The sequence below is a fragment of the Pongo pygmaeus genome, chromosome 10 (genome assembly GCF_028885625.2).
Source record: "Pongo pygmaeus isolate AG05252 chromosome 10, NHGRI_mPonPyg2-v2.0_pri, whole genome shotgun sequence".
Taxonomy (NCBI): domain Eukaryota; kingdom Metazoa; phylum Chordata; class Mammalia; order Primates; family Hominidae; genus Pongo; species Pongo pygmaeus.
This window is the reverse complement of record NC_072383.2, coordinates 5,538,127-5,559,868: the sequence shown is the minus strand read 5'-3', so window position 1 is coordinate 5,559,868 and position 21,742 is coordinate 5,538,127. Positions and strand designations below refer to the sequence as shown.

Sequence of the window (21,742 nt, the reverse complement as noted above, 5' to 3'; positions counted from 1 at the left end):
CGACTCCAAAGCCCTAGCACTTTCCAACTCTGCTCACGTCTCTAGAAGGGGCTGGCAGGTGAGGAGGGGTGGTCACAGGCTGACAGTCAGCCATAAATAAATTTATCCTCTATGTATAGATGATTCACGATCCGTTTCAGTTTGCTTCTGGGTAGTCATGCAATTATTCTGTTACAAATAGTTTAAAAAAATTCCTATGTGCCTAAAAAGATGAAACCACTTGCAAAAAGCAAAACAAAAACCAAAGCCAAAACAAAAAAATTCAACACTTAAACGACCCCAAACCCCAAAATGACAAATGTGCTGCAAAGAAACTTCCAAAACTAAAATTGCCAGGGTCGTTGTTATTGTTCCAGGACCATAACATTGGAGCAAATCATAATTCTAATTTTCCAAGCTAACAGCAGAGATTTTGATATAGAACTTGCTGGCCAGAGCTACAGGGTATCATTTTCAGTGGAGGCCATAACAGTTCTTTTAATTCATTAACCCAACATTAAATGTACCAGAAGAGGGATATAACTGTGTTTATACACAACTCTGACATCATCTGATTTTAACAAGTTTACTAAAATGACAGTCATGGCCTTGACAATACTGAATGCAAAATACTGGTGTACACAGATTTTACAGAGTGACTCCTGAGAGCCGGATCACAAAACAAGTTTTAACAGATGGGAGAGGCCTGAGGGAAGGCAAGCACACTGATTTTATTGAGAAAAAAGCTTATATACTGTAGGGTTGCTGAAGTTTAATAAATAAAGGTCAACTTATAATATATAAAAACAATATAAACATTTATATGCTACATGCATATCATATAATTTAAAGTAATAATTTATATATGGGGAGAGATGCCAGTTCATGTTCTTCCGATTTTTCTCGACAAGGCACACACACAGGACGTGTCTATCCGTATCCACCGCCAGCCCACGAGTTTATTGTTTTCTGAAGTCAGTGCTCGGACGTAGGTTTGGGACGTTTTGCACTGAGAGTTCCAGTGTTTATCATCAATGCCCCTGCAACCGTTTTTGACTGGCCTGGCTTCCTTACATCGCGTTTCATAAAAATATTGTTTGACGGGAGAGTTGCCCGTTTTGATCTCCCCCAGCACCGTGACCTGGTGTCCCCGAATGTCGATGGCCGATGACTTGTCGGTCACCCACAGACTCTCACTGTCACATACCGAGTACTCCCCTCGGTGACTCTTATGCTCCGCGTACCGTTTCCGCCGTGATGTTCTGTTCGCCACCACGGGGTTGCCCACGTAATCCTCCATGAGATACAAGGGCGGGGGCTCCAAGGGGGTGCTGTCGCTCAGCAGGACCCGCGGTGAGTTGTAGCGTCTCTGTTGTCGCAGCAGTTCGGTGTCCATTGCAATCACTGGCTGGAATTCGGACTTGGCGGGCTCTCCCCGCTCCGGCTCTCGGGGAGCCTCTGCTTTGGGCAGGGTGCTCTGGTAATTTTCCTTAACGTCCACCATCTGCTTGGAGAGCTTGTTTTTCAAAATATCCGCCTGGATCAGCTTAATAATCAGGGAATTGAGCGAGTCTTCTGGCAAACTCCTTTGATCCATGTTGTTACCTTGGATGCCACGGAGATAAGCGAGAAATATCACATAAAACAAGATGGACATCACCTTGTTCACCTGTAAGAGCTGAAAAGGAAACACAGGTGTTAAGAGCAGGCTGTGGCAGCTGAGTCTGTGTTATTCTGGCACCAGCTACCTGAGGCTGAGTAGCCCTGTGAGGGCAGGAGAGAGGGTACTGCCCCCCAGGTAAGCAACGCAACTCCCCTCTGGACATTTTGAAGAGGTGATTTCTTTCCCCCACCCCCGGGAAATACTGTGGAATGCACTCCAGGTCTGCTGACTCTGCTTTTTGCGCGGGTTGTATTTACATTCGATGTCTGCTTTATCCTGCAGTCTCTGCTTGTGGGTGGACGATGTCCTACCGCTTCTTTAAACATCCCTTGAGCCTGCAAAGACGCATGATTCACTCTACCTTGGCAAAGCATGAAAACTTCAAACCTGAGAACTGTAAACATGGAGTAACTTCCCTTCAGCAGCAGCAGCGGTGGCCTTGTAATTGTCTCAAGAAAGAGTTCGACTGCTCCCTAGCTGCAGCCCCTGGAACACACTGAGGCTGAGGACCGGTTCAGTTGCCCCCATATTGCAGTGTCAGATGTGGGGTCATCCCTGGCCAGGCCGCAGCTGGAGCAGTCTATTCTCCTGCCCTTGGAAATGAACATGTAGGGCGACTACCCACTCTGCGAGAGGGCCTGCGTTCCAGGGTGCTCTGCTGAGCTTTCTGCTAGACACGCATCATCAACTGATCTGCTCCATCCCCAGGGACCCTCTCCACAAAACACAGCTCTGCCACAGCACTACTTGCAGAAGACAGAGATGCAGAATAACCACCTTACATAAATGGGCTGGACTTGCTCAGAATAGAAGAGTCATTGTTGATTCACTTGCCTCCTTTAGATTTTTAACATTTCTGCTACAAAATGTTCCTTTTAGTGGTTATTTCAGCCCATCCACGCTCTCATTCTGTTGCCGTAGTGGAAGCTTAACACTGGGCTCCTGTGGAGTCCTGGTGGAATTACAGTGCTGATCTCAAGATACCTTCATTGCTAGTCTCTCCCTCACTAGAGCAAAGCCCAGATCTTCTGAGGGTTAGCGCTGGAAGGAGATGCTCCAGGTGGAGAGGGGCAGCTGAGCTAGTGATCCCCCTGATTCGTCCACCTCCTTGAGATATTCACTCCTTAATTACCATCGCTGCCACCTCACTGGCTCCCAGCGGGGTACATCATTTCCTCTTTACAGTTCTGTCTAAACATGGAAAATAAAAACTCTTCCCCTGGTTCACCTTTGGTATTTTCGGAAAGACTTAGTACTAAGTCCAGGGGGAAAATAGAGAGGAAATGAACAAAGCCGACACAAGAAACAGAAAAGCAGTCCTGCTAACCAGCACCTATTTCTGAGCCTGCCAGTGCTCACTCGCTCCCAGGACTCACAGAGAGCCTCTTTCCCAGCTTGTCTGAAATACTGCTGGCTCGCTTGTCCCTAGAGGTCAACAACAGTGAGGCACTCTGCTCATACTGCCTCCTCTTGCCGCTGTGATAAGGAGACCATCTTCTTTCCATGGGAACTAGTCTTTGGGAAAACTGACTCCTTCAAGGTCAAAGCCAAGAGAGGGATTCTAGCTTTGCTGCTTACCCTTAGAGATGACTCTAAGGAACTGTACTATCCTAGGAAAATGGTTCCTCTACAGCATAAGGAATCTCCCTCCTATTCTGCATACAAGTGACATTTTCTTCAATATTACAGGCCCAACAAAATGCAACTTGAACAATACAAAAAATATGGCATACAACTAGGATTACATTCCCTACTCCCCTCAAAAAGAATAATACAGCTGCAATAAAATCATTTAGGACTGACAGTCTATTGAAAAACAATTTATTAAACCTCCCAAAAGCTCAGCCACTGTAAGCTAAGAATACACAGGATATCCGCTCTTAAGGAAATAAATCAAGTATGGTTAGCGACGGGAGGTCCCAGGTAGAATAAGAGTCAAGGTGCAGATGAGTGAGGTAATGACCAGGGTGCACTGAGAGGGAGAATGCTGGCTGATGCTGATGGATTGAGGAGGAAAAAGCAAGAGTCTTTATGGGTGCTGGCTGGAATATGGAACCAAAGTTTATTAGAAGTAGATAAGCCACATAAAGAGGCCATCTAATCTTATTCCTTCATCTTATAGGTGAGGACAACCTAAATGCAGCTTAAAGAAGAGGAGAAAGGCCAGGCGTGGTGGCTCACGCCTGTAATCCCAGCACTTTGAGGGGCTGGGGCGGGTGGATCATGAGGTCAGGAGATCGAGACCATCCTGGCTAACAAGGTGAAACCCCGTCTAAAAAAAAAATACAAAAATTAGCTGGGTACAGTGGCAGCCTATAGTCCCAGCTACTCGGGAGGCTGAGGCAGGAGAATGGTGTGAACCCGAGAGGCAGAGCTTGCAGTGAGCCAACATCGCGCCACTGCACTCCAGCCTGGTTGAAGAGCAAGACTCCGTCTCAAAAAACAAACAAACAAACAAACAAACAAACAAAAAAAAACAAAAGAAAAAGAAGAAGAGGAAAGTGAGAGGGGTTCTCTGCACTCCAGCCCTCACCTCCCTTTTCCATGTGATGACTGGGCTCACAGCCCTCTTGCTCCAACCCCGTTCACACTCACTGCTACTCAAATCTACGACCCACGTGCACTGCCTTTCCTGTTGAAATTTCACCTGTTTTTCAGTGCCTGGTTCCAAAGCTGACCATTCTACAATGCTCCCCCAAGATCCCAACGACAGCACCTGCTACTTCCTCGCAACCCCAGCCTGCTCTCCCAGTGGCTGACCATTTCTTTCTTACTTGCCATGATACTTTGTAATAAGTAGTGGGAGTAAGTCATCTGCAGGCTGGTGAGTGTTTCTAAACTCTTTAGAAGTCTGTCTTAAAGCCCTGCAGGCTTCCTGTGGACTCCATTTTAATAATCGACTTCTAGCTTTTTTCGTAGAGAGCAAGTCCAAGAATGTTGCTAACTCCCCAAAACACAGAGGTTTGCAGCTGGAAAGGACCCTAGACAACCTCCTCATTTATACAGATAAGGGAACTGAGGCCTGCTGTCCTGGTGAAGTGAGCTGTCTAAGGTCAGACTGCTAAACAATGGCAGAGAGTGACGGGCCTGTTTGGTTCGTAGGCTCAACAAAAATCATATGGCTTGTGCACCATCAAAGTTATTGTGAGGGGTAAACAATTAAATCCACATGGAAGCACCTAGCATAGTATCAGGCACAGAGTGAGCACACTAGAAATGTTAGAGAACATGAACCTGAATGGCCTGTGGCCACGGTAGATGATGCACGTCTGCCCTTGATGCACATGGGCGAGGGACCCAGCATCTGGCGAGCTCCCTCCTCCACATCTGGTTCACAGCAATCTGTACCAACACGGTCCCCACAAGGCTTTCCCCCAGATGCCATGGTGCCCGACTGGTTGGATCTCAGACCAGCTACACTGGTTGTAGGAGAAGAAAGGAATATTATGAACTGGAAGCCCAGAGAACAGACAAATGATGAAAGCAAACACGGGCAAGGGAGAGGTGGTGTTTCTGAATTCCCTGGGGGCAAGAATAGATGCATTCTGATCTCTGGTCACTTTTTGGCCACCAATACCTTCATTTCTCACTCCACGTCTGGGGTGGGAGTCCCCCAGTGGGCCAGTTCCCTGGAGTGGGGAATGGAAACAGGAAGGCAGTGCCAGCTCCATCCAGGCAAGGCACAGCAGCGAGTTCTTCTATTTAGGGGGATGTCTATGCTCTTTCTCTAGGGGTCACTGTCATCTGCAGAGAGCTTCATTTAAGCAATTGTCATATTGTGCTATTATTGTTGGTGTGCCTCCTCTTTGACGACAGGGACCATGTCCTTTCCATCCACACATCCTTGACTCCCAGCACAGGGCTGGACATGCTGCGGAGTTTCAGTGCCTATTTACTGAATGAGTGCCTGCTACGATTGAGACCTACCCAAGGCACCGCTTACTGGCTGGAGAGCCTGCATGGGCTTTTGCCAAGCCTGGTTTTGGAAGCCAATCAACTCTGCCTTCTTTTCCCAAAGAAAATACAGGCCCTGGCTCTGAAGTCGGCCATGGTCCCCAGGCTCTTCTTGGCTATAATTAGAAAAAGACCTGTTAAAGACCTTAGTAAACCCCCTTTCTACACTCTCCCCAGTGCCCATTTCCCCTGCTCAGAGTTTTCCAAGATCCTGACCGACGTGCATGTGTGATTTTCCTCACTTAGAAACGCTTTCCCACATATGGTGTTTTCTCAGTCCCTGGAGCAACATTCCTACAAGGTTTCACCATCCCTCAAAATACTCAAAAGAGAGCAATTTCTGACTCCTCCTTTTTGGCTCAGTTTACAGCATCCACAGAGGGCTTTGGGGGTATTCAAGAAGCAGCTGACATGGAAAAGGAAGCTGGGGTAGACAGTGGCACAGAATCTGAGCCCCCAGCAACCTGAGTCTGCCCTATCATGTGCAGAGACGGGGCTGCAGCCTTCAGGTTCCAATTCACCTCTCCAGGACCAGTTTCCCTACACAGGAGCACCTCCCAACTGTGTAACTAAAGACCCCTCTTGCTGCACATGTGTGGAGTAAATTTTTAGACTGCTTAGGGGTGAGATCACCAAGAATAAAAATGCAAAGTGCCAGGTACCGGCTTACATAAATCTTAAATCCTAGTAACAACCATCCTGAAGTATGTACTATTATATTTCCCATTTTGAATGGGGAAATCAAGGCAAAGAGGGGTTCCACAACTAGCTAACAAGCAACAGAGCCAGGATTTGCACCTTCTGGCTCTAGAGCTCATGTTATTAATGATGACACTCTGCTGCCTCTCCGTCTGTCCCTGCTCTCAAACATTCTAGAGAGTTTACTTGCAGGCGAAGCCCAAGCTCTAAGCCTGGAGCCAGGATGGCTGCTGTCAGCAGGCTGTGCCCTTCCCCAAGAAGCCTCAGCTCTAAGCAGAGTTTGCAGAGATTTGAGGCCATCACTCCTGTGTCCTCCTCCCTGTATTCCCTATGAAAACATCCCCCACAAAAGTAAACACAATCCAATTCCCTCACCCTAGTCCCTCCTGGGCCTGATGCTCTCCAGTGTAGCCATCTGCAGGTCACCTGTGCCTGCAGAGGCCCTGTGTTGTAGTGGACAGAACACGGAGTGCACCATCTCACATCCTGGGTTTGAGACCAGCGCTAGAAATCTGGGTGACTTACAAAGAAAGCAGAAAGGCTCTGTTTTAGCTTTCCTCAGAGGGGAGTCATGAGAGCAGAGGTGAAAGCAGTTTTTAATTTGCCAAAATTTTAATATGCAAATTCAACAGATTTCATTATTTCTGGTATAGCCATACTCTCTGGAGGCAAATGGATTCTCTGGCTGGGGTCAAAGAGGACACTGGCCAGCTGTGTCCAGAAGGGCCTGATTCTTTGGAGAATTTCTTCGGCTATGACATGGTCTCTGACTAATGCTACAGGCTCAGGAGACATCCTGCCAGATAACCCTAATGTCTTGTTCAGGGACTGGAAAGGGAGAGAGGTGGGAAAGTGATAGATTTAAAGTAGAATGACAAAAGGGAAAGGAATGTGGTGGAAATATTAAACTAACGCCATATATAAAAGACTGGCTATGCTTGTTCCCCAAATCTTAATTGAGAAATTAATTCACACTGGCTTTGCTCTGAACATAGGTCTTGAGGCCTCAAAATTAGTCAATGGGGCCACATGATGATGTTCTGACCCATGACAAAGCTGAGAGCTGGGAGAGAGAGATCCTGGTGGAGCCTCCACTGGGGATTGGTCTGGTTTTGGTTAATCTCTTTATTAATGATCCGGAAGCAGGAGGGAGGAAAAAGTGGCAGATTAATTAAAATGCACAGATGACGCTCAAAGGGAAGGTGCTGTAGACACCAGTGAGGACAGACCAATTAGGCTGAAGCACCCGTGGGGGTTGGCAACCTGGAAATAGCATGATTAGATTCAAACTAAAACATGCAGGTTAACTCACCGGGGGCACGATGGATCCAAAACCAACAAGGGAGGGAAATGCTTGGAAAGGGATGAAGGGAGGGGGTGACTTGGAATTGCTACAGGAGTAAATGAGAAATGAGCTCACATGAATAAAGCTGTGTGGGTTTCCACGGCACCTTCTTCCCTCCTAGCTCTGCGTCCTCTACCTCATTCACTTTAGCACACCTCTCGGGCAGTGGTAACCATGAAACTCCCTGTCTTATGGAGCACAAAAAAGACATAAATTGAGGGACAGAGCCAAGATCAGAAAGCAGGCCAGAGATGGTCCCCAAAACATGCTGACGTGCATGCTCTAAAATCACGGAAAACCAGAAGCCATCAGTGAGCTCAAGGAGAAACAGCTAGTCTCTCTGTGAGTATTTGGTGAGGCCTCATTAGACAATCCCCGAACTCTGGACAGGTCTGTATCTATGTAGTGTCAAACTAGGTGAGAGAAGGGGCAGGGAAGTGGATTCCTATCCTGTTCTTTAAGATATCTAATTCTACTGTTGTTCCTCTCCTTAAAACTTAGCACTTAAAACTCAGGGCTCTGAAACTGACTAACACACATGGTCAATCCTCGGCCCAAGATCTGAAGCAGGACAAGACCCTCAATTTTCAGAAGATGCTGGCTTCTCAGCAGAAATGAGACAAGACACACAGTCAACAGTGAAGGCATACTCTAGGATAAAATAAAATAAAACAGAGAACCTCAGAAGACTGACTTGCCTCCCTAAGAAAGGAAGTATTGAAACTTGTCCTTCTGAAGGCCAGAAAGTGAGGAACAGGGACCCCTGAACAGACAAGAAACCTATATCCCAAAAGAAAGCTATGAGGACCGAGATGGAGGTAGAAATCTGTGAGTTTCCTTTGCACAGTTGTTGGGAGAGGAATTTCACATTGTTCAAAGCATACCCTCCTCTGGCCCCGAGGCCGTGAAAGATGGAAGGCACGGCACATGTCAAAACAGTGTGCGCCAGCCGCTCCAGGGAGGAAGGTAGGACAGTTATTCCCCAGGCCAAAGAATCCTCTGGCTTAGCCCCGTCTTGGCAAAGAGAGATCTTAAAGGAGCTTGGTATGCCGACACAAGCCCCAGGAAACTCAGGTTTACTTCATCCTTTGCATATCACAAAATCCTATGTCATGGAAGGAGGGTGGACTAGGAAGGATCTGCAGAGAAAATCTGAGTCAATCCAGCTACTAGCCATCATGGTGTTATCCTGCATTTAGTCGTATTTGTTTTGGTAATTCACACTCATCCACCTCTGTGCATACAGGTGTGCTTGCATGGGTTTGTGTGCCTACACACACACACACCACGTAATTACCTGAGGTGAGGATGGGCTCTAGTCGAACTATTTTCAAATTTTTGAATTTTGAAAAATTTGAAACTATTTTCTAATTATTGAATCATTTAATGTTCAGAAATGTTTCAATTTTGGTATCATTTTCTGTGTCTGGATTACTCCAATCTCTAAGTGTGAAAACACACAAGGGGAAGTTGCTTCAGCTACATAGGCAGCTGAAGGTACAGCTGGAATTAAAGAATAACTTTGACCTCAGAGAATAGCTGCCCAAGTCAACGTTTTTGTTTTAAATTTATGCTTATGTTTGAGTTGAGTTTATGGTCAAGTGTATACGTTGTCTGCAAAATGCTATACAACTGTAAGTGATACCATTACAAGGTAGGGGCTGCTGAGTAATTGATTTTCAATAATTATAATTAATAATAATGATGATAATGATGAAAGTATTTATCTTATCCACCCAGACAGGCATGAGTCTCAAAATGGTGGAATAAAGAAGCTGGCTTCCTCTTGAGGGTTGAAGGCTAAGGGAAATCCCAAAGCATGCCTTCCATTCAATTCTTACTCTGGTTGCCTCTTCCAAACCAAGACCACAGCTGGCTTGGCAATGGCCAAACCTTTTTCGTGTGCATCAACCATAGCAGCAAGTCGGGGATAAACTCAAACCATACTGATTTGGCCCGCAGAGGACTTGGCTGCAGAAAGTGTGGTCAGATGGCGGGCTGACTCCTCTAGACTTGGCCAGCAGGCCTGTGTCAAATATGGCCCCTCCTGTCTCCCTGCCACCACACAGACAACCGCCTTTCACAAGGATGAGGTATATTGACTGGTGGTCTGCAGCTATATTGATTGGTGGTGTGGTCTGGATCCCTCCTCCAGAAAACCATGGTGTCTGAAGACTGACAGCTGGGACTGTCTTTTGCTCCTCCAGGTGTCTCTCCCCTCTGTTCCCTGTGGCCACCATCATGCTCTTGAGTACTTTTACAGACTAGGGAACTGAGGCAGAAGAAACGTGTGTCTGGTGCTTTTCTGAGTCTCTTCTCACCCACTCATGTAGTGATGCGGGGATGTGCACACAGGAAGAAAAACCAATCTTCCATCAAAACTGGAGTGTGTAGTAGGCACTTAATAAACACTATGACTCCAGCCCCAAACACTCTAGTGACTCTTTCTGGGCAGCTGGGCAAGACTGAAAAACCAACCCAGAGCTTGTCCTCTGAAAGCAATTTTGGCACAAACACTCTGAACCCCAGGCTGTCTTTAATCACAGACACAAGTCATAATAATCGCTTGTAATAACAGCTCACGTTTATTGAGCCTCACCATATGCTAGACTGCGTGGAACACTTCACATGGATGATCTCAATTAATCTTTGTGGATACGATTATTATCCCCACTTCTCAGCCGAGGAAACTGAGGCTCCGAAGGATTAAGTACTTTTTCTCAAGAAGACACATCAATTGAGAGGCAGAGCCAGGGAACAAACCCCTGTCTCTGTGATCCCACAGGCCTAACTCTTAGCTAATATTGCGGAATATCTCTCAATTTCACTCCAAAGTCTAAGGCACCTGCCACTTCATTGCAGTAAACTAGGTAGCAAGCAGCATGCTGGTATATTAATGTTTCTTTCTTTGTAGAGTAAGAGACATTCAAGACAGATCCTCTGAAACATAAAGGGGAAATTTCCAGTCTAAGGCTTGCCTCACCAATTCACAGTAGCTGAAGAGCATATCTATGTGATATGGGGCTAGTGGGATCAATTGTTTATGGTTTAGTTTCTCCAAATGTAAAATATTCCTTTCCTCTTTTCTCATTTGATGGTAAAAAACAACCAAGAACCCAAAGACTCATTTTTAAAAATGGCTGGAGTGTTGAAGGTGGAACAGATTTCTGATTCTTTTGTTTTCACAGATTGCAGCATATTTGCAGCTGATGATGAGAAACAAAATAATGTAGGCTCTTGGCACATTCCCTGTTTCGTTCTGTTAATAAAAACCAACTCTGCCACTAATGAGCTTTGTGGCCATGGGAGAATCACTGTGCATCTTGGGGGCTCAGTTCCTGAGTAGTGCTTCTCCTGAGGGGTGCTACTGGGATTTCAAACAGGACAGTTTTTTATTGTTAAGTTTAATCCCCCCGGCATGCAACGCAGGCCCCCACCTACTAAATATCCATCGTGACCCCAGTCATGGTGACAACTGAAAAAAAGGACCCGCACATTTCCAAATGCCATCTGCGGAGACCCCTCAGTTATGAATCACATAACGTGATGCTGGGGAATTAATTGTTTTATGATCGTTGGCCCTTTTACAATGTAATCAATGCTAAGGAATCCTTCTGCTAAAAAACCACACATGTGCCCATAAAGAAAAAATATTGCAAAAAATTTCAAGGTGATTGAAAGAGTCCATAAAAATCATCGTAGTGTCCCACAGATTTTAGATTTAGAATTCTTGAACTAAAGATTTTCAAAGACTCTTTCTAGTTGACATACCCTGTGCTTCTATTATCCTGTGCCAACCCTAAATCATGTCTTCTCCAGACCAAATAGAGAAGAAATTATTATTGTCAGCCTAATTTTCTGGTCCTCTCTGTTTCTCTGTGTCCCTGTGAAGCCCAGGAACTGGCATCCAACTCTATTAGGATTGTGGTACAATGGAAAGGTTATGGGGGGAAGTGACTTGCCCAAAAACCAATCAATCAATCAGTACAAGAGCTGGAACCAAGCCCAGCCCTCCAGATGACCAGCCCTACACTGCTCATCCACAGGCACACACAGAGCAGTCAGTGTATTTAAGGACACATGGAGGGAAGCCTGCCCACACCTACCAATAGGGTTTCCTGGGGGAGGCACAGGGGTCCCAGGTGAGCCTGACCAACACAGCATGTCTCACACTATGTGTGAAGCCTGAGGCCCCAGCAGCCCTACTCAGCCCATGGAGGCAGACTCTTTCCCTTCTTCCTTTCACAAGTGTCTGTGTAGCACCATCTATTGGCATCCACCTTCCTCATGGACACCAGGAATCAGAGCATTTTCCTTTCTGTCCATAAACCTGCAATCACTCTGGGTGCCTTCACCTCCAACCTGATGGATTTTTCATTCCTTGGTCTCCATGTTCCTGCACATCCTCAAGACCTGTGTTCTCCGTGATGTTTGGAAACGCAAATGCGATTCCTCAAAGAAGACCTAAAAACAGAAATACCATTCGACCCAGCAATCCCATTACTGGGTATATACCCAAAGGACTATAAATCATTCTTTCATAAAGACACATATGCACATATATGTTCACCGAAGCACTACTCACAATAGTGAAGACATAGAATCAACCTAAATGCCCATCAGTAATAGACTACAGGAGGTGAGGCATCATCTTGTAATGTCACCAAGGTCAAGGTCGTTCCATTAAATTTGCTCAGAAGGGCCTGATTCAGTACCTGGATGAGGAATCTGCAGTGGATCTCTAGGACCATTACTGATGTTTACCAACTACTCGGGGCTGGAACCCTGAAGAACACGGGAGTGCCCTGGCACTGTTGGTCTCCTGAAGGTGTGCGCCAGCGGAGGGTCTGCAAGCCCCACAGGTCGGACTGCAAAGTGGCGAAGCAGAAAGGCGAAGCCACCCACTGCTCATGGAGACTTCAAGTAAGTGGGTGAGTGAGTGCCAGAGAGAGAGACAGAGATAGATAGAGAGAGAGAGAGAGAGACTGGGAGAGAGAGAGAAAGAGATAGAGATACAGAGACAGAGAGAGGCTGAGACAGAGAAAGGAAGAGACAGAGAGATATTGAGGGAGAGGGAGACAGAGATGGAGGGACAGAGAACAAAGAGGCAGAGAAAGGATAAAAAGAGAAAGAGACAGAGATACAGAGGCTGAGAGAGATAAACAGAGACATAAAGACAGAAAGAGGCTGAGACAGAGAAACAGAGATAGGGAGAGAGGGAGACAAAGATACAGAACCGAGAGAGGGAGACAGAAACGGAGATGCAGAGACAGAAAAAAAAACTACACAGAGAGAAAGACAGAGGGAGAGACAGAGAGATAAAGAGAAAGGAGGAGAGATAGAGACAGAGATTGAAAAAAAAGCGATACAGAGTGAGAAACAGAGAGAGAGGCAGAGAGACAGAGAAGAGAGGAGAGAGACACAGGGAGTGAGAGAGACAGAGAGAGACAGTGAGTGGGGAGGAGGAGAGAGACACAGTGGAAAGGGGGGTCTCTTTCTTGTACAGGGGGTTTCAGCTGAGCCCAAGACTCTGGGCGGTGGCTCTTCTACCTGGTTGGGGAAAATTGGAAAGGTGGCAGAGAAGGCCTGTCTGAAGCCAGCATTGCTGCAGGTCCAGAGGGCATGTGCACTTCCATTCACATTAGAGACCGCTCCACCCTGCCACCGTCCCCAAAGCCAGTGACCTCCCTGCACTAACCTACATTTCTTTCTACTGCCAGGGAAGTGAACATGCGAGTGCTGTAGATGCAGCAGGTGGCCAAGCCCCAGCACCACGGGAAAGATGAAGGCACGGGCACTCAGTGTCATAGTGCTTCCTGGCTCAGGAAGAGGCTCTCAGAACAGGCCGTGATCACACAGGCCACCTGTACCTTGTCTCAAGAGGGGTGGCAGTGCCTGGCACCCCGGCCAACACAGGCTGGGACAGTAGGGCTACAAGCAACAAGCCAGTACCCGTCTTGTGGGAAACAAGTCAGGCAGTGTGTGTGTGTGTGTGTGCGCGCGCGCTCGTGTACGCATGAGCACGCAACACGTGTCTATGCGTGTCTGTGTGTGAGTGTGTGTTGTATGTCTCTATGTGTGTAGTGTCTGTGTATGACTGCAGATGTGTCTGTGTATAGTATGTGTATGCATGCATGTATGCCTGCGAGTGTGTCTGTGTGTTTGTCTCTGCGTGTGTGTGTGCTGTGTGCATACCTACATGTGTGTGGTGTCTGTGTAAGCCCGTGGGTGTGTCTGTGTGTTGTGTATGTGTATGCATGTGTGATGTCTGTGTATGTATGTTTTTGTGTGTGCATGTGCATGTGTGTAGTATGCATGTGTGTGAGTATGTCTCTGTATGGTGTGCATATGTGTGTGGTGTTATTCTGTGTGTGTGTGGTGTGTGTGTGTGGTGTTATTCTGCTTGTGTGGTGTATGTCTATACATGTGTGTGCGTGTGTGTATTCTGTGAGTATATCTGTGAGTGTGTCTGTTTGGTGTGTGTGTGTGCATGTGTGTGTATGTCTGTGTGTCTGTATGTGTGTGTGGTGTTATTCTGTGTGGTGCGTGTATGTATGTGTGTGTGTGCATATATGTATTCTGTGAGTGTGTCTGTGTGCGTGCATGTGTGTGTGGTGTTCTGTGTATCTGTGTGGTGTGACTGTGTGTGCATGTGTGTTATGTTATTGTGTGTGTGATGTATGTCTGTATGCATGTGTGCATGTGTGTGTGGTGTTATTCTGTGTGTGTGGTGTGTGTATGTCTGTGTGTGCACGTGTGTGGTGTTACTCTGTGTGTCTGTGGTGTGTGTATGTGCGTGTGTGTGGTGTTATTCTGTGTGTGTGTGCATGTGTGGGTGGTGTTATTCCGTGTGCGGTGTGTGTATGTCTGTGTGTGCATGTTTCTGGTGTTATTCTGTGTGTGTGGTGTGTGTATGTCTATGTGTGCATGTGTGTGTGGCACTATTCTGTGTGTGTCTGTCGTGTATGTGCATGTGTGTATCGTGTTATTCTGTGTGTATGTGCATGTGTGTGTGGTGTTATGTCTGTGTCTGTGGCGTGTGTGTGTGTGCATGTGTGTGGTGTTATTCTGTTTGTATGTACATGTATGTGTGGTGTTATTCTGTGTGTGTATGTGCTGCATGTATGTCTGTGTATGTGTGCATGTAGGTGTGGTGTTATTCTGTGTGTATCTGTTTGGTGTGTGTGTCTGCGTGTGTCTGTACATGTGTGCTTGGTGTGCTGGGCAAGGGATGCTGAGAAGGGGAGATGCCAAAAAGCAGAAGGGATCAAGAGCCTGTGTCTACTCCCAGCCTCCCCTTTGGCCACTGTGAGTCCCTGGGCAAGTCTGTTTTTCACTCCCAGCCCGGCATCAAATTGCTCCTCCAGCAAGGGCAGGAACCGGAGTAAATCATCCAGAGACCATCCCGGCGCTAGCAGCCTGCTGTCGTCCACAGGGGTCTAAAGCCAGGCAGGGCTCTCGCTCTCTGGGTCCCTTTCAGCACAGAGGAGCAAGCCAGCTCTGCGGGTCCTCCCTACCCCGCCACCCACACCCCCAGTGAGGTGCACGTGGAGTCAGGCACAGGGCTCCAGTGGCCTTCCTGGGTCCCCATGAACTGGAAACATGTGAGAACAGGCAGGGGAGAAGCCCTGAGATGGAAGGAGAAACTCTAGGTCAAGTTTGCATTTCTCATTATTTCTCCAACCCTTCTCAAATTCCTTTTGTTTAGAAACCTTAAGTTTCTGAAGGCTTCCCCCTCCCCCACCCCACCCCCTGAAAAACTCTAGGAGCTCCTCCAGCCTGTAACCCTTCCGGATAACACGTTCCATATGTCGGTCACTCTCGGCATGAAACGTTTGCACTCACTTTTCTGGTCACCTCCTCCGTGGTCTCCCCACACTGCCTCTCCCCAGAGTGGCCCCACCAACCCCTTCCGTAGCCCTCTGTTCAAGAAGCAGGGACTGGGATCAGGTTGGAGGGTCCTTTGGTCTCCCTCCCTGGTCAACTCCCATGCAAGATTCCTGCAGGTTCGCCTCCTGAGTGCCCCAGAGTGCGCCTGCCTTTGCTCCAGCCCGCCCGCCGCCAACAGCTGCAGGGAGACCCTCCTTTAAGCTCTGGGGCTAATTGAACAGGGCTCTGACTGAGCTTGCCACATTATTTGCTTAGAGCAAGCTTTTACAGCAAGGCAACACAGCATTCTATTGTCTTCCTTTCCCACCCAGCTCCCCCTCCTCCCGAGGCTACCCACTGTGGTAAATCAAGGCCGGTGGGATTGTTTTTCCACCCTAACTTCCAATGTTCCCACTGCGAACGCAAACAGGCATTCTGGCCTTCCTTGCTTGACCCTCACCCCAGGGGCCACCCCCTCCACCCTCCTGATGCATCTTTTGATGAGTGAATTTGATGCTGGAAAGCCACACAGAGCACAACCCCATGCAAGGTTTTGTGGGTTTCCCGAAAGAGGAAAAAGGTGGCGTTCAACAGCTCTGGAGGGGCTGCACTGGAAGAACTGAAGATGACTTTGAATTGATCAAGGGAGCCTGAGAACTACTTATAGTTCTTTTTCCTTGAGAGCACAGGAGTCCTTAAAGGCCTCAGACTCCCAGGGATGCTCCAGGGATGAAATAGAGGCCTCCTTGAAACAGGTAATGAGGCAAGCCCACGACCCAACACTGAAGGCAAGAGCAACTGGGAAAACATGAGGCCTAGAGGCCAGTCTGAGAGCAACAAGACTTTCCCAAAAGACACGGAGAGACCTGTCTGGGACATATATGGCTGAGCCATCAGCTATCTTGAAGGACGGAAGGATGAGAGATTGAGCACCTACTATGTGCCAAGGACTGGAATTTAAAACTTACATTTCCAGCTTTTGGGGGAGAGATGGAGTTAGGAAAACTATAAAGAGAGGCTTTTGCTATGTTAAAGCCAAGAAATCCAGGGCATAGAGTAGGTTAGGGATGGGCTAAAAGTTGTTACTGCGACATGTAAAACTACAAGCAGAATCCCTGCTTCCCGACTCCTGATCCTACAGTCTTCCTAAAAGATAGCCTTCTCTATTTTCAAAGTCCTAGAGCCCAGCAGGGTGGACCACATGCCTGTGATCACCAGGTAAGTGGAGCTCCTTCATCCGGCTGTAAACCTAAGGGAGAGTCCTCATATCTACAAAATGCAGACCATGCTGTATCAGTATCTGTGAGATACTCTAACAGTATCTGTGATGCACTGGTTTACACAAAGTAGATCATTTCCGAAGTGGAACCACCTCTGGCTGCAAGAATGTCCTCTTGACTAGGGAGATGGACGGGTCCATTATTGGCCCAAGTTCTGCATCCACTTCTCTCGAATTCTAACCAGAGGGAAGCTTCACCAGCCTCACTCGCTATCTCCTCTCTCCGGCAAATCTTGGCTCTATTTAGGATTGTATTCTGGAGATCAAACAAGTCAGGCAAAATTGTATCTAAAACAATCTTTTTTCAACAAGACTGGTATTAAGAAAATGACAACAATAATGAAGGAAAACATGTTTGATGATGAGTTTGGATGATGCATGAGGGCTAATGAGACAACTGAACTAATGTAATTGAGGTATCTGACTTCAGAAGCTCTGATTGTGCTGACGGGCTTGGCAGGGAACCCTGCAATTTGGCACTAACGAATGGATTAACAAGGAGGATCAGTCGGAATCCAACATTGTGCAGAAATGTGCCCTGACATTGTGCTGGGCACATACAGTAGGGGACAATGAGGACCCGATGAGCTGAAACAGAAAAAGATTAGAGCCCTCCTAAAAGGCAACAGACGAGCTCTTCTGCCACTGGACCAATGTGCAAAATGTTAAAGTCGTTGATTTGAAGATTTATTTCAGTTTACTACCAGCAATGCTGTAGTGTTTCTAGACATGCAGTCTACACGACCAGATTAAAACTGGGTTTAATAGAGGAAACTCCAAAAAGTTCCTTCAAGACCTGAGGGTCTGTGATCCTCAGCTGATTTTGAAAAGGCTAAATGCTGCCCCATGGGGAGGCCTGTCGGGCACAGGCCTGTATGAGCCACGAGTGACCCTCACCACAATGCGAAGTGAGTCACATGGCTGCTGGGGCGGGGATCCCTGCCGACTGTAGTCAGACGGAAGGGTCTGGACATTCTTTTTATACTGGCATTGATTCAGAATGTGAAACTTTTGATCCTCTAACATGATACATTTTAATTCCTCCTGGTGATGTTAATAATGTAGTTGGCTGACGCCACACTAACAGAATTTGCAATGCATGGATGCTCCCAAGAAAAAGGAGGAAGTAATAACTGTCATCTTGCAAGTGGACCTCATTTTGCCTCTATTTAGGCTTTTGAAAAACGTTGAATGCAAATCAATTTTTGTGAATTGAATTGCATTTTAAGGATACTAGGAGGGTTTGCAACAAAAAAATCTTCTTGTGGATTCCTGTGGAAAGCAGTAAATAACCACTTTTCAATTAAAAACACATTTGATATCCAGCTAGTTTTAGCTTAAAGCACAGTAAACCTTTAAATGTACAGCAACTATGGTGTAAATACATTGCCATTTTATAATGAACACATGTGCTTTGAGACTAAGGCAGTCATCAAGGGAGTAAGGCTTACTCCTCCATTAGCTCTTCAAGTATTTGGGTGTCCTGTTAATGTGCATTATATCCCACAGCTAATTTCCCAGAAAGCAAGAAATCTGGAATAAGAAAAGAAGCAGGAAAATATCTCTGCTGGAACTTCCCATTTTTGCACTCCTGTGTCCTAAACAATGCCATCCTAAATTCTCATTATATGTGATACTTTAATCTTCTCAAACATCCCAATAAAGGAAGAAATGGAGGGAAGAGGGGCAAGCAGAAATCATGCACTCCATACTTAGTGAAGGCTCACGAATAATTATAGAATCAATAGTGATGATAACTAACTTTGTCAGTACGTACTCTCTGGAAAGAACTGTGCTAAGAACCCTGCAATCACAACCTGACTTCATTCTACAATAACCCTATGAGGCAGATCCTGTAGTTCCCAACTTACCTGAACCCTGCATATTATCTCATACCCTCCGTGAGATCTGGGTGAACATCCAATGATTAAACATGTTAATATTATTTCCACTGAAAAATTATATTCACTGAAGTGAAATAAAGACTAGCTCAATTCAGGTTAGGTTTTACAGCCAAATGAATTTGCTGTCACTTTAAGAAACGACTCTGGGTTTTCAGGGCTTTTTGGGTTTTGGAATTATAAAGAAGAGACTGGGGATGTGTATTATTCTGCCTCATAAATAAGGGTAGCGCTTGAGATCACACCATGGCAATACTATAGCTCAGCTTAGCGGAGCTGGGATTCAAACCCAGGCATGTCTGATACCAAAACCCACGTTCTCAAACACTAGGGCCATGCTGCTCATCTTCCCCATCCCGGGGAAACTAGAGAATAGAAACTCCCTACAATGGTTTTCTGAGAAGGTCAAATTAAACTGTGATTACAAACACCCTTTTTTTACGTTTATTTTTTCCTTAAATAATTTTTCCTAGAGAGATGTTTTTTCCTTATTATGAAAGCAATATGATGAACTTATTGAAGAAAAATTTAAAAATTCAAAAATATATCATCTATCAGCTCCCACAGGTATCATTATGGAATATTTGTGCCCAACCTTTTAAAAATAAATAAAAAAATCTCTATGCATTATAGGCGAGATGGTTTAATATACATCATTCTGTAACCTTCTTATTTCACTTACTATTACAATCTAGGCTTTCTCCCCTTATATTACAATTCTACCTAAACAAAATCTTGATGGCCACATAATATTCCATCACATTAATTTGCCGTAATTTACTGGATGACACCCCCTTGTTGGACATTTACTATTTTGAATCCGCTGCTCCCATAAACAATGCTGCAACAGGTATCTCCATGTGCAAAGCTTACTACAGGTGTGCTATTCTCATGATCCACCACTCCAGCCACTTCCTTACCCTCTGGCCACATCTGCCCTGTGCAGCTCCAACCTCAGATCAGTTTATACATCTGTTCTCCCAGCAGACACGCAGGCTGCTAAAGACGGGGAAATGTGGCCTATGAACTATTTGGTCCCCAGCAAACTGATGTTCTCAAGGGTCCGCTCAGCCCTTACTGTAGATCAACAATTTGCTCTTTTTCTCATTTCAGGTCTTCCCTCCCCTCACAGCAGCTCCTATCTCCTCAAGCCTCTTGGAACATCATACAGAGGATCCTGCCTCCTGCTGCACAGAGTCCTTCAGGTAGGAGCTCCCTCAGCTGTCTAACTCCACCTACAAATCTCCTTAGATGTATACTCTGAGGAGACCAGATACTTTATCACCTAAACTTTCAAAAGTGAAAAGGGGTGTAAGCAATAATTTTGTTGGGGTAATGGCTGCACGGTAGGACTGTCCTGGGTCAACCAGGAAGTGCGATTACTGTGAAAATAACCAGAATTTCCTCTGAGTGGCAGGGCTGACCTTATCATACTCACTCTCTAACAGGCCCTATACCGACACTCTGGGACCCACACCCATTTCCTCAGAAGCCTTCTTCCATCAGGGCCTCCATCCCAGATGTATTTTCTCTTCTTTCTTTCTTCCTTCCTTCCTTCCTTCCTTCCTTCCTTCCTTCCTTCCTTCCTTCCTTCCTTCCTTCCTGCCTGCCTGCCTGCCTGCCTGCCTGCCTGCCTTCCTGCCTTCCTTCCTGCCTTCCTTCCTTCCTTTCTTCCTTTCTTTCTTTCCTTCCTTCCTTCCTTCTTTCTTTCTTTCTTTTTCCTTTCTTCCTTCCTTTTTTTTTTGAGGTAGAGTCTCATTCTGTCACTCAGTCTAGAGTACAGGGGCGTAATCACAGCTCACTGCAGCCCCGACCTCCTGGGCTCAGGTGATACCTCCCACCTCAGCCTTCCAAGTAGCTGGGACCACAGGAATGCGCCACAAGCCCAGCTAATTTTTTGTATTTTTTGTAGAGATGGGGTTTTTGCCATGTTGCACAGGCTGGTCTCAAACTCCTGGGCTCAAGCGATCCTCTCGCCGTAGCCTCCTAAAGTGCTGGGATTACAGGTGTGGGCCACCGTACCTGGTCCAGACATATTTTCAACCTCCCCCTCCATAAAGGTTTTCCTTCCTCTGTAGATAATGTTCAGATGTTGCCAGTATTAGAGAAATGAAATAAAATAGTTGTCATCTAACTTTGTAACTATCTGATCCCAGCCACATGCTGTCTCCCAGAGAGCAGCATTCCCTATGTCCATCATCACCACCTGCACCAGGTCCCTAAAAAAACAGCCCCACCTAGAATATCATTCCTCATTTCAAAGTCAGGCGGGCATGCCCCTGTTCCCTCATGCTCTCTGAATCACTGGACACTCCGATCCCTCCTCCAGATGGCACCTCTCCTGGTCTTCCTCCTACCACCACCAGCACTTCCCCTGCATTCTTTCCATATTCTTCTCCGACATTCTGCTTTCCCTTCTCATCTGAGGATATGATTGTGCAATCTCATCCACCCTGCTGATGTGTGGATACGTCTATGCTCACATCTCCAGGCACAGACCTCAGTCCTATACTCCAAACCCACAGACATCCATGGGACATCCATGGCCTACTAGACATCTCCACCTGAACTGCAGAGGAATCTCAAGGATGCTATATCCAAAGCTGAAGTCACCATCCTCCCCCAAACCCTGCTCCTCCTCCAGCCTTTTGGATTTTCTCTCTTGGGAAAAGGCAGCACCAGAAATCATGTTTGAGTCCTCTTTCTTCCTTTCTTCCCTGCCCCCCACATTGAATTGATCTTTAATAATTCCAGTAGACTCTGCCTCCTCCCATTTCTCAAAATCCACCCTCCTTTTCTCTATAGCCCATGCTACCTCTTTTGCCTGGATTACTTCAATAGACTCTTAAATGGTTTCCGAGACCCTATTTTGCCCTCTCCCAGCCTTCCCTATCATTTCTTCCCCACACTGGAATGGAATTGGGTCATTCCTCAGCTGGAGAAATTTCTGTTCTTCTCTATAACCTCCAGGATCAAGCTAAAATTCCTCAACATCGTCTGCCCTTCATCGTCTGGCTCCTGGGTGCCTCTCTTGCCAGCCCTCCTCTCCCTGT

The 21,742-nt window shown here is 46.5% G+C and overlaps 1 protein-coding gene across 2 annotated transcripts in view; it reads right to left on the bottom strand.

The window, feature by feature from the left end:
• Window positions 1-551: 551 nt before the first annotated feature.
• NTF3 (neurotrophin 3) overlaps window positions 552-21,742 on the bottom strand; it is a 64,006-nt gene continuing 42,815 nt past the window's right edge. For both annotated transcript variants that reach the window (XM_054443695.1, XM_054443696.1), the window contains exon 2: window positions 552-1,657. In XM_054443695.1, coding sequence (XP_054299670.1) covers window positions 863-1,657 — 795 coding nt within the window. In that variant the 3' untranslated portion in view covers window positions 552-862. The remainder of the gene's footprint in view (window positions 1,658-21,742) is intronic.